Consider the following 18,216-nt stretch of genomic DNA (forward strand, 5'->3'; position numbering starts at 1 on the left):
TTAAATGGGCTCCACAATGATGTATTTTTTATATCCATACCGTTTATCAATTTTTGGTGATCATTTTAGATCATTTGGAAAAAAATAAAAATTGGATCATATCTAAAGCTTGAATGGGCCACACCGAAAATAATAACGAAGATAATGATTTTTCATCGTCAAAAAAATTGATCCGAATCGCACCCAACCCGATCCGACTAGGTTTCCCTGACCGGGTCGGTCGCGGTTCGGGTCAGGTCAACTGTGCGTTGGATCGGATCAGATCGCATGCCACAGATCCGGTCCTGGATCGGATCGAGTTCGGGTCAGCTAAGTTAAATTTCAGACCGAATCGGGTTAGCCCCAATCCGATCCGACTCGGTCCGATGCCCACCTCTAAATTGACTACTATCATTCTTCAATAGCTAGCTTGACTGTGACCAAATGATGACCTCAGGCTTTATGATCATCAGATTGAGCCTTACACGATGGACAACCTACATTAAAGGTGGCCTTACATGGTGGACAACCTACATTCAACATGGCCCCATATGATAAATAGCCTGCATTGAAGGTGGGCTTTGCAAGGTGGATGGTCCATGCCGAAGGTAAGCCCCACAGGATGAACGGTTTACATTGAAGACAAAGCTAAGGTGGGCTCATTTTAATAAATGATTGTATTAAAGGTTGGGCGAAAATAATAGACAGTTGGATATTAAGAGTGGACCCAACAAACTCAGAAAAAAGTACTCACATACCACTTTTTCCCATGGATATGTTTGGTGATACTTGTACGCTGAATGGGTGGGAAATAAGTCCAAACGCAATACTGTTGCTTCCATGCACGTACACCAGCAATGCTGTTGCTTCCATGCACGCAAACCATTCGGGTTGGTTCCCGAGCGACATGCACCCTCCTTTTGCTTTCACATGCGTGAGCCTTTCGGTCGGTTCGCACATTCGTGTGGTGAGTCTCTCTCTCTCTCTTCCTCTTGTCTCTTTTGCGAAGAGAATCAAGTCTTAAATGCGCCAAATCAAGAAACGAACAGCAAATCTTTCGTATTAATGAATAGAATCCGCATATTAAGATCCAATCTCAATGTGCATGCAATGATAGAGCGAGATCCGGGCCGTTCGCCAAGACCATCCCTTGTCCGTGGCCATTCTATTGTGGTGGGGTTGGCACCTGGCACTCGATGAATAGGCAGAAATTTACAGGCATCCGCTGGTACGTGTGCCGCGTGTAAATCGGTATCCCATGCATTCCTCAGACTTTGCTGCCAATGGAAGTACCGTCCAGGGAACGGATTGGCTACTCCCCCTGCCACCAGCCAATGACTGGTGGTCGGTGCTCTATGGGCCTTACCATGATGTATGTGTTTCATCCATGCCATCCATCTATTTTTTCAGATTATTTTATAGCTTAAAAAAAATAGATATATCAAAATCTCAAGTGGACCACATTACAGGAAACAGTGTTGAATGAGCGTCGACCATTAAAAACCTTTTGATGGCCATTAATCTGGGCCTTTATGACCTAATAAAAATATTGGATGCCAAATAAACAGTACAGTGCGCCTTAGGAGTATTTTAATGGTGGATATCCAATCATTATTGTTTTCCTATACTGTGGTCCACCTGAGATTTATATCCCTTCAGATGGAAAATAAAAGTTAAGTGGCCCTTTGAACCGTTCGTACAACTGGGAGCTGGAGGAGCGTCAGCGCTCGTCTTCGCACGACACGTACCCATACGAGCCAGGTCGGTGGTGTTTGGTACACCAGCCAATCCGCTTCAACTGTTTGTTCAACTCGGATTATTTGATCACGTTTAATCTCTGCCGTCCACTCGTACAATATCTGATTGCACGTGCATGAATCTTCAGAGCTTTGGACCCTAACTATAGGGCCCATCCGGATGCATACATTGTATATCCACGTCGTTCATCTGTTTTGTTAGTTCATTTTAATATATAGTCTAAAAAATTAGACTGAAAATTTCAGATGGACACCACAACACCACAGAAACAGTGGTTATTGACCATTAAAAGCATTTTGTGGGTAAGGGAAGTTTTGGATCAAGCTGATGTTTGTTTTTTTCCTTTTCATCCGTGTCTGTTTGACGGTATAAACAGGTTAGATGGTCAACAAACATTACACTGGTCCCTAGAAGTTTTTAATGGTGGGCGTTTAACGATCAGACTTCCTTTGGTGTGGTGCAACATAAATTTTAATATTCCTCGTTTTGAGTACCCACGTGAGTCCCACCGTGAGTGTATGTCTAACCAGGACACGGATTGCGTCCTAGCCCGCCGGTATTTGCCCACGAACGGACAATTCTGTGGGCGGGCCCACTGTGATGTATCAGTTTATCCACACCGTCCATCCTTCCTCTCAAGTTATTTTAAGATATATGCACAAAAATGAAGCAGATCCAACGCACAAGTGGACCACACCAAATAATAAGCTTGTGTTGCATGAAATGGCAAAGTATTAAATGTCAGTTGCATTAAATGCAAGAGTCATACCTAGTGTTGTCCTGTTGAACAATGGATTTGTCTCATTTAACTTAAAATGATCAGCAAGGAGGAGTGGATGATGTGAGTAAACGGATGCATCATAGTCGGCCCGCCCACCAAAACTACCCATTCGTGGCTAGAGACCAGCAGGACGCTATCCGCGTCCTGCTCCCCCGGATGGTAATCCATTTGGGCAGGGCTATGTGGGGCCCACCGTGTTGTAAGTGTTTTATCCACCCTGTTAAACACTTTTTTCCAATAATTTTAATATTTGAGCCAAAAAATGAGGCAGGTCCAAGGCTTGACCACAAAGTGGAGATTGACCGTCCACCGTTAAAAACTTCTTGGGAGCTAGAAAAGTTTCGGATCAAGCTAATATTTGTGTTTTCACTTCATCCATGTCCAAATGACCTCATGAATACATTGTATGGTAAAAAAAAATAAAATTCACGTTAGCCCTTAGAAAGGTTGCAACGGCTGGTGTCATTATCAGTGCAGCTTCCGTTGGTGTGGTCCACTTAAGCCTTGGACCTGCCTTATTTTTTGCTTCATATATTAAAATTATCGGAAAAAGCGTTTAACGGCGTGGACAAAACATTTACAACATAGTGGGCCCCACAGAAACCTGCCTGGGCGGTTTACCGTCTGGGCGGGGGTAGGACGCAATCCGCGTCCGTCTTATCCACCCCGTACATCCGCTTTTACAGATCATTTCAAAGCAAGATACCAAATTTGAATCTAATGATTTCCACCGTTGAAACCTTCTTAAGGTCTACAATAATGTTTATTTATCATCCAAGCCGTTCATAAGGTCACACAGTCAATCATGAATGAAGGGAAACACAAATATCATCTTGATCCAAAATGTTTGTGGCCCCCAAAAAGTTTTCAACTGTAATTCACACTATTTTCCAATGGTGTGGTCCACTTGATCTATGAATATACTTTAATTTTGGGCTTATGCACTAAAATAAGCCTGTAAAACAGATGGACCATGTGGATGAATGGTACCTATCACGGTGGACCCACAGAGTTTACTTAGTATCTTTGATCGTACTGAGTTACCCAAGTAAGCAATCCGCATCCCTCACTAGGAGCGTACATCGAGTCGAACCAAGTCAAGCTGGCCTCAGCTCGACTTGGCCATTGGCTGACCTCAGCTCGACTCAACTCGGCCACTGGCTGACCTCAGCTTGAACTTGGCTCGGCTCGGTCCCCGAGCTTGACTGGCCAGCTCGGCTCTATTCGGTCAACAGGTTGGGCCAACTCAGGCCGAGTTCACCATTGAGACATTTCCACAAACACCTGGACTGCAACTTCAAAATCCAACTGTTTTACAAACAGAGGCAATGGTTTTATATGTATTTCATCAAACACCTTTTAAGCTACATAAAAAACCAAAAAAAAAAAAAAAAGAGAGAAAAAAAAAGAGAAAAAGGGTCTCTGGTTTTGTTGCGAACTTGCCACCAACCATAGGTGTTGAGAATAAGCTAGAAGTCGTGCCTTGCGATCATGACCTAGCGTCAATGTCGGAAGTTTCCATTGGAGTACGTTCTTGGTTCCATGGCGACGGTTGGGTTTAAACCGTTGGATTGTGGTCGATTCAACATAGATTGTGATGATGACGCTATTGTAGGGATTCTATTTGCTTCTATTCTTTTTCTTCTTCTGGTCATGCATTGGTGTTTTGTTTTTGTTGTTAAGACATTCAACTTTGTAAAATGGACTAAATGCAATAATAGGAATTTTTTTTAGTTGAATTGGTTCCGGTTGTAACTAACTCAATCTGTTGCAGTTGCTCGCCACCAGCCACATTTTGTTGAGTCATTTTATCAAACAGTTGGTGAGCGATATCAATGGCAAAGTAACCGAGTCAACGAACTAGTTCAATTCAAGTTCGATTCAAGTTCGATTCAAGCTAGATTTGATTTGAGTCGAGTTTAATTAGGGCTGCTCAAAGTCGACCCGAACTCATTTTCAAGCTTAAAAAATCTGCTCGACTCCACTTGAACTCAGCTTCAAACTGAGTTGAATCAAGCAAGCTAATTGGGCTAGTTCGGCTTGTGTACACCACTATCCCTTACCAACTTCCAGCAATCATTTAGTCGGCGGAACCACGTCGGTACTCTATAGACCCTACTATGATGTATGTGTTTCATCCATGTCATCCATTTATTTTTCTAGATCATTTTAGATATGAGACCAAGATTGAGGTATATAACAATCTTAAGTGACCACATTACAGAAAATGGTGTTGAATGAACATTGACAGTTAAAAACTTTTTGGGGCCCATAAAAGTTTTGGATCAATCTGATAAATTTTTTTTTTCCTCGTCTAAGTATGTATGATCTAATCAATAGATTGGATGTCAAATAAACAGTACAGTGGGACTTAGAAGGATTTTAACGGTGGATATCCAATCACTATTGTTTCCCTGTAGTGTGGTCCATCTGAGATTTGTATCCCTCTCATTTTTATCAAGCCCAAATGATTTGTAAAAATGGATGAACGGCATGGATGAAACAATACATCATGGTGGGGCCCACAGAGCACAACCATCAGCCACCGGCTAGTGGCAGGGAGTAGCAAATCCGTTTCCGGCGGAAGGTCCATTCTCGCCTGTCCCGCTAATCCGGGTAATGTCCGATCTTGGTTTTTCACCATTTAAAGCTGGCGGTGACTCATCCACCTCACATGTAGCGCTGATGTACGATGATCCACACCATCCAAATTGTAGGTCCCATTCTCGATGGATCATATAATAAAACCACACCGACCAATCAAAATTCTAATCTTCACTTAATGGGTATAGAATGCATGGTTAGAAGTAAAATTGTAGTGGCCCGAATTCAATTGGAAAAATCAGATGTTAATATTATCTTTCTCAGTGAAAATTTTCTTTATATTCTATCCACCGTTGGATCACAATTTGTACGGGTTGGATTGCCGTACAACCACGCCGTGAGTGCGTTTGAATAGTCTCTCCCATTTTTTAAATGGTGCAAAACTCGCATAGCAATCTGTGAGAGAAATTATACGTACGTGGCACTTCATCTTTCCGCAGTATACACGTGTCTCCGATTCTGACAAATGGGGACGTGATCTCGTAATCCAGACCATTGATCTGTTAATTTTCACCGCAAATAAAAAGCTATAGAAGAAATTTTCTGATTGTATAATCCCAGCCACCAAAATTAGGGTCTCTTTAAATTGAACGTCGGCCATAGTTTTATTTCTCTTCTCAGCCGTTTATCTTCAGCCTATAGATTGAACTATGGGTCCCACATGCCGTTTATGTATTAGACTTATAAATAGATCAATGGTCTGGATTATAAATCTGTGGGGCCTACCTGCCATAATTTAGATTTAACAATGTATCATGTTATTCCACTGACAGTGAGTGGGGGAGTTCCTTGATACTCTGGCAGTGGCAGTGGCAGTGGCGGTGATTTGCATTGCACATTTTTCATTTATAACCGTCCAATAAATGTCTACCGATCCGATGGTTGGATCACCAACTAAGCGTAACATTTTTTATCCATGTTCCATCTAAACTAAGAGACAAAATCTGTACAGCTTATTTTAAATTATTTGAATGCAACCTATGCAATTTCTAAGGGACGGCGTATCATCTGTAGCGCTCTTTAAGAGTATCGAACTCTTTTTCCGATCAATAAAACCCTTCCTAAACCTCACGGTCACTACGGAGGAGACGTCCGAAAGCTCTCTGTTCTTCGTCTGGATATTGAATGGCTCTTGACTTGAACAGCTCCTGTCTTTTGCCATCGAGAAAATCTCACGGCCGTTTCATTCATTCTCACACCTCGAAATTCATCGTCTCTTACAAATCTCTTAATCCTATGGCTTCCTTCAAACTTACTCAGACCGTTGGAATCTCAGAAACGTTCTCCAGACTGAAAAAGCAGGGGAAAGTAAGCATTTCAGTCTCTTCGACTCTCTCTCTAGTAGTTCCCATTTTGTTCCATTTTCATGGTTTTTATGTGGTTTTGGATTTATGGGTATTTTGTTTCTCTGTGTTCCAACGTTTCATTGCCAAGATTTGAATTGGGCTGTCGAGAATTTAGAGCCATTTGCTGTTTTTATTCTCATTTTCAATCATTTTCTTGAAATTTCGACTTTCTGGGTTTTGTTTTAATAGAATCTGATGTTTTCTCACGGAGATTTGAAATGGGTTTTTGAGAACTGAGGTTCAGCTTCTGTGTTTAGCCCTGTTGCATTGGTTTGATTTAGATTTCATGTTTTCTCCTTTTGGCCTTGTTTTAATCGAATGTCATGTCTTATTTCTGGGATTAGAATCGGGTTCTTGAGATTCAGTTGCACGTTCTCTCTCTTTCTCTCTCTCGGATGATTAATTTGGGTTTTCCACTGTGTGGATTGAGTTTGATGTTTTCTTGCAGGGAATCCATTAGGTTGTTGAGATTCAGTTGTTTGTTTGGTTTTGTGTAGCTTGATTTCTTGTTGGGTTCAAATTGAATATGGGTGTTGATTCATCATTTGTGGTGTAACAGGCGGTGACTCATCTGCTGTTCACGTTGTACACATGTTAATGCAGGGGCATTTTCGCACTGGGCTCGAGTTGGGTAGTCTGTGGGATGCGGGGACACACTCGGGGTGGGTGGCCCGTGTAAAGTGGGGCCCAAGAGGGGGTTCGGTCGAGGTCCTAACCCATGCGATGTGGGGCCTGGGCTATGAGATAAAGGGATTGATTTGCTACTCTCTATCAGTTTGAGCTTTTAGAGCAAGTGGTCAATTGTCCTTCATCAAAGTGGTGTTAGAGCGGGAGGTCTCGTGATGTGATCCCAACGCTGATCTGATGGGTCCCATAGGAGATAGGGATGTCCTAAAATTCCCCAAGATTCAGAAGATCCTTACCCTTCAATTGGTAGCCCATGAATGGACGGCTAAGGAGTAGAGAAACAACCCACATCAAACTGAAAGATCAGAAGCCTAGGATCATCTAAACTGGGATAGCTTTAGGGCATCACTTATCGATAATGGGATCCATTAGGTTTGTGTCATTGGACCACTGGCTTTACTTCTCACCTGTACATGTACAGCCTTTTGTGCTTCAGGACACTATTAACTTCCCTCATTATTTGTTAGCGAAGTGGAAATGTGTTGGGACCTCTTTTTCCCTCATTGGTTCATTTCTTGGTTTTCCATTATTTTGGCTTAGTCGGTTCTAATTTTTGTATTTTGGGTTTGTCTTTTGTGATTGGATTCGAAATTGCTTGCTAGAATTCAAATTCTGTTGTTGTGATTTGATTCTTGTATGGTTTGCACTACATAAATAATAAAGTGGGTGAAATTAGATGTGGGCTTGATTTCTCATTTGGTTAACAGAGTTGAAATTCATGTTCAATATATAACAAATCTGCCAAGTAGCTGGAACAAGGCTATAATGATGATGATGATTATGTAATCAATGGATTTGTTAAAGAAAATTTAAGAGAAAGCTAGTAAATATGCATGCTTGAGAATTCAAACAATCTAATCATTTGGTCATTTTGATGTTGTTCTATGGTTCATGTGTTTGTCTCTGATCTAAGAAAACATGACATACAATACAAAATGATGGTAGAAGTATCTCAGTGGTATGCAAGTTGTTCTTGTTGTCTTGCACATTATGTTCCTGTACGTGGAAATGATTTCTATTGATGCCCATGCCGTTTCTTAATTTGGTTTCTGGTTAATTTCTCTCTATGTATCCACTGTTAATTAATATGATATTTAATGATTTGTAGTGGCTCCACTTTGATAAGTATCGTGCTTTAGGTATTATTGGGTAGTTTTTTCTAGAGAGATATGCAGTATTCTAGAATAATTGTATATTCTTTCTTTGCCATTGTATTCTTATGTGGTCATGCAAGGTTCCATATTGGACTCCTTTCTTCTATTAATAGTATAGTGATAGTCTACTTTACCAACAAAACATCATACCTTTGCTTCTCTCTCGTTTTCTTCTTCCTTTTTACTTATTTCTTTCTTCTACTTAGATTTTTGGTATCTTAGAATCTATGTTGTCAAGTACTGTGCTCCTGGGTTTTTTGCATACCGTGTTTAACTCGAAGGGAACTCTAGTTCCTATGGTTGTGAATCACTAAGGCACATCTCACCACTGTGAAGTTTGATGGTGAAAATTACTAAGAATGGTCTAAGTCTAGGTAGATGATCCTCGATGGAGATGGAAGTTAGACCATTTTGATAGCAAACTTATGGAGCTAGTAGCTGATCCATGATGCATACTAGGAGGCAAACTATATGAGAATTATGTCAAGGTTACTTCATTTGATGAAGTTGGTATATGTAAGATGTTCATGTAGCTGCAAAGGAGTATGGGGTTTCATGGCAACTTCATCTTCATCATCATCTAAGCCTTATTTGAACCGAGGTCGGCTACATGAATCCTTTTCCGCCATTTCACTCTATCAAGGGCCATAACTTTAGTTAAGGGTTAGGTTATCAAGTCATTTTCTTACTACCTTCACCCATGTCCTTTTGGGCCTTCCCCTTGCCCTTTTTAGAGCCTTCAACTTCTACCAGCTCACTTCTAACTGTTGTGCATTTCTTGGTCCCCGTTGCACATGACCAAACGATTTAAGTCTACTTTCCTTTATCTTGTTACCTATTGGTGTCACGCCTAAATTCCCTCGAATGCATTCTTTCTAATTCTATCCTTGTCTTGCAACTCATTCATCTCAACATCCTCATTTTAGTTATACTCATCCTATGAACGTGTTGTTACTTAATTGGGGCCCAACATTCTACCCCATAAAGCATGTCTGGTCTTATAGCCATCTTGTAAAATTTTCCTTTTAAGTTTGAGTGGTACACGACGATCACATAACCCGGTATAGCATTTTCCTTCATTCACAGTGGTTGGTCTACTGTTCCTCCATTCGTTTGACTTTTTTTTTTTTGATCTTACAATATGGTCAAACAACTTTGTTAACCAAAGTGTTGTGTGGATGCCTTGGATTTGTGTAGTTTGGGAGCATGGCTCTGTCGCTCCGACTGATGGAGTGCAAGAATTCTCACGAGCAGAATAGGATTTTGTTGGTCTGAGTCAGTTCGACGGACGCTGACTTTGTTACGTGGTTTTGCGAAAGTTGGGGTATTTAAGTCCTGATTCGATTAAAGCTTGAATAGAGGCAAGTGTTTTTTCTCATGGGGCAAGGGTTATGCAGGGTGAGAGGGTTTTCTGTACTTGTAATGGCTTGGGAATGGATTTTTCTCAAGGGCTAGGGTTTTTCCTAGGGCATGCATTGCAAGGGGAGATTGGGTTGCTTCTGTAATTGTAGAAGGTGAACTCTTAAGGTTTCGATTATAGTGGAGATTTTTGTCGCTTTGTACTGTGGTTTTTTCTTGCAAGGGTTTTCCACTAAAATCATGTGTTTGTGATTGCTTGATTGGTTGTTTTCTATTTTGATTGTTCTATCTTTGTTGAACGTGCTTATGCAAAGCGCAGGATTGACAAGTGGTATTAGATCGAGATTTCTAATATCCAGGGTTGATATGAGTTTGTTGTGGCTCATAATTACAACAATGGTATCAGAGTGTCAGGTTTTAAGGACGTTTGGGAATTCAACAAAGATGTCAGGGTCGAAGTTTGATATACATAAATTCGACGGGAAGAACAATTTCAGTTTGTGGCAGCAAAAGTTTAAAGATATTCTAATTTCACAAGGGTTGATCAAGGCGTTGTTGGAAACTAAACCGAAGAAGATGTCGAAAGATGACTGGAGCGAAGTAGGGGAGAAGGCTATTGGCGTCACCATCTGTGTCTATCGGATGAAGTCATGTACAACGTTCTGGAAGAGGAATTAAACCTGGATATGTGCAAGAAACTAGAAGATTTATACATGGTGAAGTCCCTCACAAGTTGTTTGTGAAGAAACAACTTTATGGGCTACGGATGAAGGAAGAATCCCATCTTTTGGAGCATATGAACTCGTTTACAAAGATATGTAACAAGTTGTTAAGGCTCGGAGAGATGATCAAGGATGAAGATAGTGTTACTATTTCTAGTATCGCTTCCCTTGTTATATGACCATCTCATTACTATTCTATTGTATGGGAAGAGTACTCTGAAAATGGAGGAAGTCGCCGCAGCTCTCGTGTCTAACGAGTTGAGGAAGAAATCAAGCGATGGGGATTTTCAGGCAGAGGGGTTAGTTGTGAAAAGGGGTCAGGGACATAGGAGATTCATGAAGCGATTTTGGTCTGTAAGGAAGAAGAAGTCTAGATCAAAATTGAAGGCTAAGGACAGATGCTTTTACCATGGCGTGAAAGGGCAATTCAAGAGAGAGTGCTAGAAACAGAAGGATGGCCTAAAAAGCAAGAATAAAAAGAACACGGGCGAATCAGCTAGCGCTGCGGAAGAGAGCTTAGAAGGAGACCTCCTCTCGGTTACCTTAGGTACGAGTCATCTTACAGATATGTGGATACTTGATTCGAGATGTTCGTATCATATATGCTCGAATAGGACTTGGTTTAATACCTACAAGTCCTACGATGGAGGGAGTGCTCTGATGGGGAACGCCGCTGCATACAAGGCTATTGAAATAGGGACCATCAAGGTAAGGTTGTTCAATGGAGCTGTACGGACTATAGGTGATGTCTGGCATGTCCCGAATTTGAGGAAGAACTCGATATCCTTGGGCGTTCTAGATACGAACGAGTGCACATTCACTGCATCTAGCAGGGTAATCAAGGTCGCTAGAGGTGCAATGGTGTTAATGAAAGAAAAATCTGTGCAAGTTGGTTGAGAGTACGGTTATAGGTTAGGCTATTATTACCTCACTCGTAGAATCCAACACATATGACAATAATCTGTGGTATATGCAGCTAGGGCATATATGAGTGAGAGGGGCATGATGAAACTCCATAAATGGAAAATGTTGAAGGGAGTTAAAGCGTGCAAGGTAGATTTCTGCCAGCATTGCATCTGTGGTAAGTAGTGTAGGGTAAGGTTCAAGATTGCGACACATACTAGCATCGAGGTGCTCTATTATATACATTTCGATATCTAGGGGCTAGTGACAATATCGTCTAAGGGAGGAGCACGATACTTAGTGAGTTTCATAGACGATTACTAGAGGAAGGTTTGGGTCTACTTCTTAAAGCACAAGTTGAGGTGTTCGCTAAGTTTAAGGAATGGAAGGTAGAAGCAGAGAAGCAAACTGGGAGACATGTTAAGTATCTTAGGTCAGATAACGGTACAGAGTATAGGGGCAGAATTCATGGAATTCTACAAGGAACAAAACACTTCTCAACTCTAGGGACCGCACAACAGAACGGGGTGACAGACTGGATGAACAAAACTCTATTGAAGAGGGCGAGAAGTATGTGGTTGCATGCGAGACTGCTTAAAAGATTCTAGTCAGAAGCGGTTAACATGGCATGCTTTATTGCGAATCGGTCACCATCTACAATGCTGGACTTCAAAGTTGTAGAGGAAGTCTGGAAAGGCAAGGACGTTGATTACTCAGGGTTAAGGATCTTTGGGTGTCCAGTATACATCCACGTGTAGAGTGGACACAGGACGAAGTTGGATCCCAAATCTAGAAAGTACATATTTATCGGGTATGAGAAATGTGTTAAGGATTACAACCTTTGTGATACATTTTTTCAAAAGGTGGTCATTAGCAGAGATGTCATCTTCAATGAGAATGAGGCATCTATGTTGAAGGCCAATTAGGATGCTGCAGAGAAGTCGGAATCACATGGTGAGGCAGAGAGATTGTCAGTGCAGGTGGAGCCAGTTGAGCTGGTTATTAAAGGTGAAATTCAGCAAGAGCAAGAAACTGACCAAAACAGTCATCACCCGAGAAAATGTACCCAAGATAGGGAGAGATGAATCATTGGAGCCCTGGTTCGATATGGGTTTGAGGACATAGTTTCTTTCGCATTGTTCACAGGGAGTGGAGATCCCCTCACCTTTCAAGAGGCTATAGAGGATGGAGACAAGTGGATGTTGGCCATGACGGAGGAGATGAAATCTCTACACAGGAATCCGACATGGGATTTGGTGGAACTTCTAAAAGGTTAGAGGGCTATACCCTATAGGGTGCAATTGGGTGTTCAGAAAGAAGCAAGCACTAATAGAAATAGAGGGCGAAAAGTTTAAGGCATGACTTGTAGAAAAATGGTACTCGTAGAGGGAATGAATATATTATAATGAAGTTTTCTCTCCGGTCGTGAAACATACGTCAATCAGGGTGCTACTGGCTATGGTAGTGGAATCCAATTTGGAATTGGAGCAGCTTGATGTGAAGACGATATTCTTTCATAAGAACTTGTAGGAAGTTATTTTCATAGAATACTTAGAAGGATTCAAAGAGCTTGGTAAGGAAGATCACATGTGTAGGCTGAAGAAGTCATTGTATGGGCTGAAACAGTCTCCAAGGCAGTGGTACAAGCAATTTGATTCTTACATGGTGGAGATTGGCTATATCAGATGTGAGTACGATTGCCGTGTATGTTAAAGGGTTCTTGAGGATGGTTCCTACATCCTGTTAATGCTATATGTTGATGATATGCTGATTACTGCGAATGACAAGAAGTAGATACTCTTGCTTAAATCTTTGTTAAGTAAGGAATTTGACATGAAGGATTTGAGCGCTGTGAAAAAGATCCTATGCATGGAGATTCACAAAGACAGAGTTTGGGAAGCTGTGGCTGTCTTAGAGGGGATATGTGCAGAAGATGCTAGAGAGGTTATACATGGAAAGTGCTAAGCCGGTTTGCACGCCTCTAGCATGTCACTTTAAGTTGTTAGCCAAGTCATGTCCAAGCACAAAAGAGGAGGTTTTATACATGCCACGAGGTTCGTACGGGAGTGCGGTGGGAGTCTCATGTATGCGATGGTTTGCATGAGGTCTCATATCTTACAAACAGTTAGTGTGGTCAACAGATATATGGCGAATCCGGGAAAAGAACATTAAAATGTAGTTAAGTGGATTCTCAGGTATCTCAGGGGCACAGTCGACACTGGGATGATGTTCGGGGGACATGGAGCTTTAGGCGGAGTTGTAAGCTACATGGATGTGATTATGCAGGAGATATGGACAACATGAGGTTCACTACGAGATATGTTTTCACATTAGTAGGTAGACCGATATAGTGGATATCTACGTTACAGTCTATGATAGCATTGTCTATAACAGAGGCAGAATATATGGTTGCGACAAAGATGTTAAAGGAGGCATTATGGTGGAAGGGTCTGATTGGAGAACTCGAGTTGAAGTAGGAGGTGATTCGGTTACATTGCGATAGTTGGAACACTATCCATCTAGCGTTGAATCAAGTGTATCATGCGAGAACCAAGCACATTGATGTGAGGTTCCATAAGATATGGGAACTCATTACTTCAAGAAAGATTCAATTTCAGAAGATTCACATGGACGATAATGCTGTGGACATGTTGACGAAGCCGGTGACCATAAACAAATTCAAGCATTGCTTGGGCTTGATCAATCTCACCAGTCATTGATGAGATTGGTCACCCTTGCACATGGGGTGAGGATGGAGCTGCATTCTAGGTGTAGGATGCAGGGAGCGGTCTACGCTCAAGGTGGAGGCTAGCACGGGAGATCTTTAGGGTGACTTGGCAGAATGCAAGTCAAGGTGGAGATTGTTGTGCAGATGCCTTGGATTTTGCGCAGTCTAATACAACCCAGGGATTGCACAACCCCAAGTGCAGGGCTGCGAAGTAATATATTCTCGGTGAGACCAGGGTCGAACCACAGGGAGTGTGAAACACAACTAGAATTAGTTTAAATAATGTAGGGGCATTTTCACACCGAGCTCGAGTGGGGTCGCTTGTGGGATACAGGGGCACACTCGGGGTGGGTGCGGCCCACGGAGGAGGTCTCGTGTTCGAGACTCCTCACCGGGGGTGATTAATGCGCATTTCACACCAGGCTCGAGTGGGGTAGCCCGTGGGATGCGGGGACACACTCGGGGTGGGCGGCCCATGTGATTTGGGGCCCACGAAGGGGGTTCGGCCGAGGTCCTAACCCATGCGATGTGGGGCTTGGGCTATGAGATAAAAGGGTTAATTCGCTACACTTTAACAGTTTGAGCTTTTAGAGCAAGTGGTTAATTGTCCTGCATCATTAAAGGTAAATGATTTGTTTGGGTTTTTAATCTAATGAATTGAGATAGGGTAAAAACAAATAAAAACGACTAAGGATCCAGGATTCACTTTTAGTAATCATAATGTCTAATTTATCGATTCATCTTCTATAATTCTACTAGAACTGAATTCCAATTCGTTCTAATCGAAAGATCAAACAGTTAAACCAAGCTCAACATCCAACAATGTATGATATGAATTGAATGATTATCTCATTAAGCACTCAAACATTAATTGCAGGGAATTTGATGGGGACATCAGAGGACCTACTCAGATGTATCAGAGATAGAGATGATCACCTGCATCAGCACAACTTTTTTTATAGATGGGATACGAGTTCCAGATGGGGCCCGCTGGGCCATTTTGAAGACGCCACATGCATTGGACGTGCATCAGGAAGACCCCACCTTGGGATGATTCATGTGGGCTGCTTAGGAGATCATTTTAGTCACAAGATTTCTATTTCGTGTCGATTCGACCGTTGGATCTTGTCGATCAGGCTATCGGGCCACCAAATCTTTTAGATTATGGCCCCTTGGTCTCTGATCTTGCTTTCTTTATGTTATTTGTTATTTTTAGAAGTTATTTGATGGTTGAAATTGATAATATATGTTTTAGTTTTCTTATTTTGGATGATGGGTCACTTTATTTAAGTGATTGGCATAGTTGTAATTATGCTGGATTTTAATTCCGAATTTTTAATTATAAAAGCACAGGGTGGGTGAGGTTACAACCCTAGTGGTGTTATTGAGAAGAAAAAAAGAAGAGTGGACCTCTCTTGTGTGAATGAATTTTCCTCATTATTTTCTAGGGTTTTTTTTATTAAAAAAAACCCTCCCTTCCAATTAAATTGTGTTAGGGTAGAAGCTTGTTTGGTGGTGGATTCCAAGGTACATCCTTCCTCTTCCTCTTCTTCAAAAAGTATTCTTCGTCTTACATCCTTCCTCTCTCCTTTGAAGGTATTATCTTCTTCTCTTGTCTTCCTCGTGTCCCTTCCATTACAACCTTCTAAACCCTAGATCTTCAATTTTTTATTTTTTCCAATTTCTAAAAACACTAATTCCAAAATCCGTAATTCCTATGAACCCTAATTTTCCTAATTTCAGATTTTTCCCTTCTTAACCCTAATCATAAAACCTACTAGTCATCTCCTTTAGTATGGAACAAGCCTATGTTAAATTGGAAGTTCTATCCTTCCATCGATCCTAGTTTTAATTGATTTATGTGATTTCTTGACATGCGGGCATGTGATTTTGGTTAAATCAGATTTTATTTCCTATTGTTTACTTTTAATTAATTGGTAGGTTAACATCTTTTGTTAATCGAATTACTTTATGGACTCTTTCATAATCTCCACGTTGTATGCTAGCATTAAATCATGTGTCCTGCATCCGAATTCAAAGCATCTATTGTGCCCGGAGTATACAATAGATCAAAGAATTTTACAGATTGATTCCTTCTCTAATCAAGCATTGTTATTGCACTTCCAAGCATCTGATGTAACCAGAGTTGATAATGAATCTAAGATGAAACAACACAAAAACTTTGAAGTAAAATCCAAATCTATTTCAATTAACTATCATTAGGAAATCCCAGAAGTATGAATCAATAAACTAAAACATTGCAATAAACTAGAAAGCTTCACCCCATGGCCTTACCTAAGAGACTAGCTAGTCATAGCTAACTTTAGAACAAAAGAAAAATAGAAAATCTACTAGAACCCTGAAGCAAATTGAGGCGGAAGGGCGTTGTCGGTGCTCCACCTGAGCTTTCTCTCTCTCCCCAAACCCTAGAAGATGCTTAGGAACATCTGAAACAACCCTTTAAGTAGATTAGATTTCTACACTTTCGCACCGCCTTTGAAAAATTGCAAACTTACGCAGTCACCACCACCGTTGATCGATCAATCGATCGATGGATCCTAATAACTTCCAGCAACTAGAATTCAACAATTTGTTAATTGTCGATCAATCGATGGATCTATTGATTGATCAGTGTTGGTGAAATTTGTCCAGCAAGCAATCTGAATAAATCAGGGGAGTTTCGATCGATCGGACCCTGATTGTCGATCGATCGATGGCTCTGTCGATCGATCCATAGGATTTGTCAATCTGATCTTACAGTTTCATAACTTTGTCTTTCTGATCTCGAAATTTCAGGACTCATTTTCCTTGATTTCTTCACTTGTTTTCAAGCATCTTTCGACTTCTAGTTAAACTCCTTTGGTCTACATACTCGAATATGCTTGATCTTGATCCATTGAGCTCTTAAGTCTTTAATCACTCCACTCTTGATTATCTTTGGGCTTTAAATCCTAACCTTTAACTTAGATTTGGTCTTGGACTTCAAATCTCTCCTTGCATATGAAACACACTTAATTATGACTAATTAACTCGATGTATATGATAAAAGCAATGCAAAATGGGGGATAAATATGCAATATTTCGGCGTTATCACAGTTTGGGAGGTGAAGCAGGGCTCTGTCGGTCCGACCGACAGAGTATAGGATTTCTCAAGAGTAGAACAAGATTTTGTCGGTCTGAGTCGGTTCGACCAAAGGTGTCTGTCGGTCTGATCAACAGACGCCGACTTTGTTTCGCGGTTTTGCGAATATCGGGGCATGTAAGTCTTGATTTGATTATGGCTTGTATAGAGATGGGTATTTTCTCTCATAGGGCAAGGGTTTTACAGTGTGAGAGGGTTTTTTACACTTGTAAGGACTTGAGAATGAACTTTTCTCAAGGGCTAGGGTTTTTCATAGGGGTGTGCATTGCAAGGGGAGATTGGGTTGCTTTTGTAATTGGAGAAGGTGAGTGGTGTAACTCTAAGGTTTCGATTATAGTGGAGATCTCTGTCTCTGTGCCGTGGTTTTTTCTTGCAAGGGTTTTCAACGTAAAGTCGTGTGTTTGTGATTGCTTGATTGGTTGTTTTATCTTTGTTGAATGTGCTTTCGCAAAGCGCAGGATTGACAAGTGGTATTAGATTCAAATTTCTAATATCTAGCGTTGATCTGGGTTTTTTGTGGCTCAGAATTACAACACAAAGTAACCTAGTATCTCCCATAAACTTCCAAACCTCTATTGGTATACCATCTGGTCCATGGGCCTTTCCTGTTTTTATCTTTGTCAAAGCTTCTTTCACTTTAAATGTCCTAATCCTACGAAAGTATCCATAGACTTTGACGTAATTGAAATTTATGGTTTCTTCTATCTCTATGCTCTCAGAGTGAATGCCATTTAACAAGTTCAGAAAATAGCTTCTCCACCTTTTGTCAATCGCCTTTTCCTTGACTAGTACCCTTTGGTCATTGCTTTTAATGCATCTAACATGATCTAGGTCGTTACCCTTCTCACATTCTCATCCCCAATCTAGTGTAAAGATCATCATAAGCCTTAAGCTTAGCCTCACTTTCTACTTCTTCCCAATCTTTTTGCCATTTCGATATTGTTCATGATTTTCATTATTTCTAGTCTCTTGCTAGGCTTTGAAAATGCATGTTTCTCGTTAATAGCTTTTTGTACATCGTCATTCCACTACCAAGTTTCCATATATGATTGG

The 18,216-nt window shown here is 41.0% G+C and overlaps 1 protein-coding gene across 1 annotated transcript in view; it reads left to right on the top strand.

The window, feature by feature from the left end:
- The first annotated feature begins 6,160 nt into the window (after positions 1 to 6,160).
- The window catches only part of LOC131232458 (tryptophan synthase alpha chain-like), a 39,945-nt gene continuing 27,889 nt past the window's right edge, over positions 6,161 to 18,216 (top strand). Inside the window, exon 1 of the mRNA XM_058228694.1 lies at positions 6,161 to 6,430. Coding sequence (XP_058084677.1) covers positions 6,248 to 6,430 — 183 coding nt within the window. The 5' untranslated portion in view covers positions 6,161 to 6,247. The remainder of the gene's footprint in view (positions 6,431 to 18,216) is intronic.

Source organism: Magnolia sinica, chromosome 18, assembly GCF_029962835.1.
Source record: "Magnolia sinica isolate HGM2019 chromosome 18, MsV1, whole genome shotgun sequence".
Classification (NCBI taxonomy): domain Eukaryota; kingdom Viridiplantae; phylum Streptophyta; class Magnoliopsida; order Magnoliales; family Magnoliaceae; genus Magnolia; species Magnolia sinica.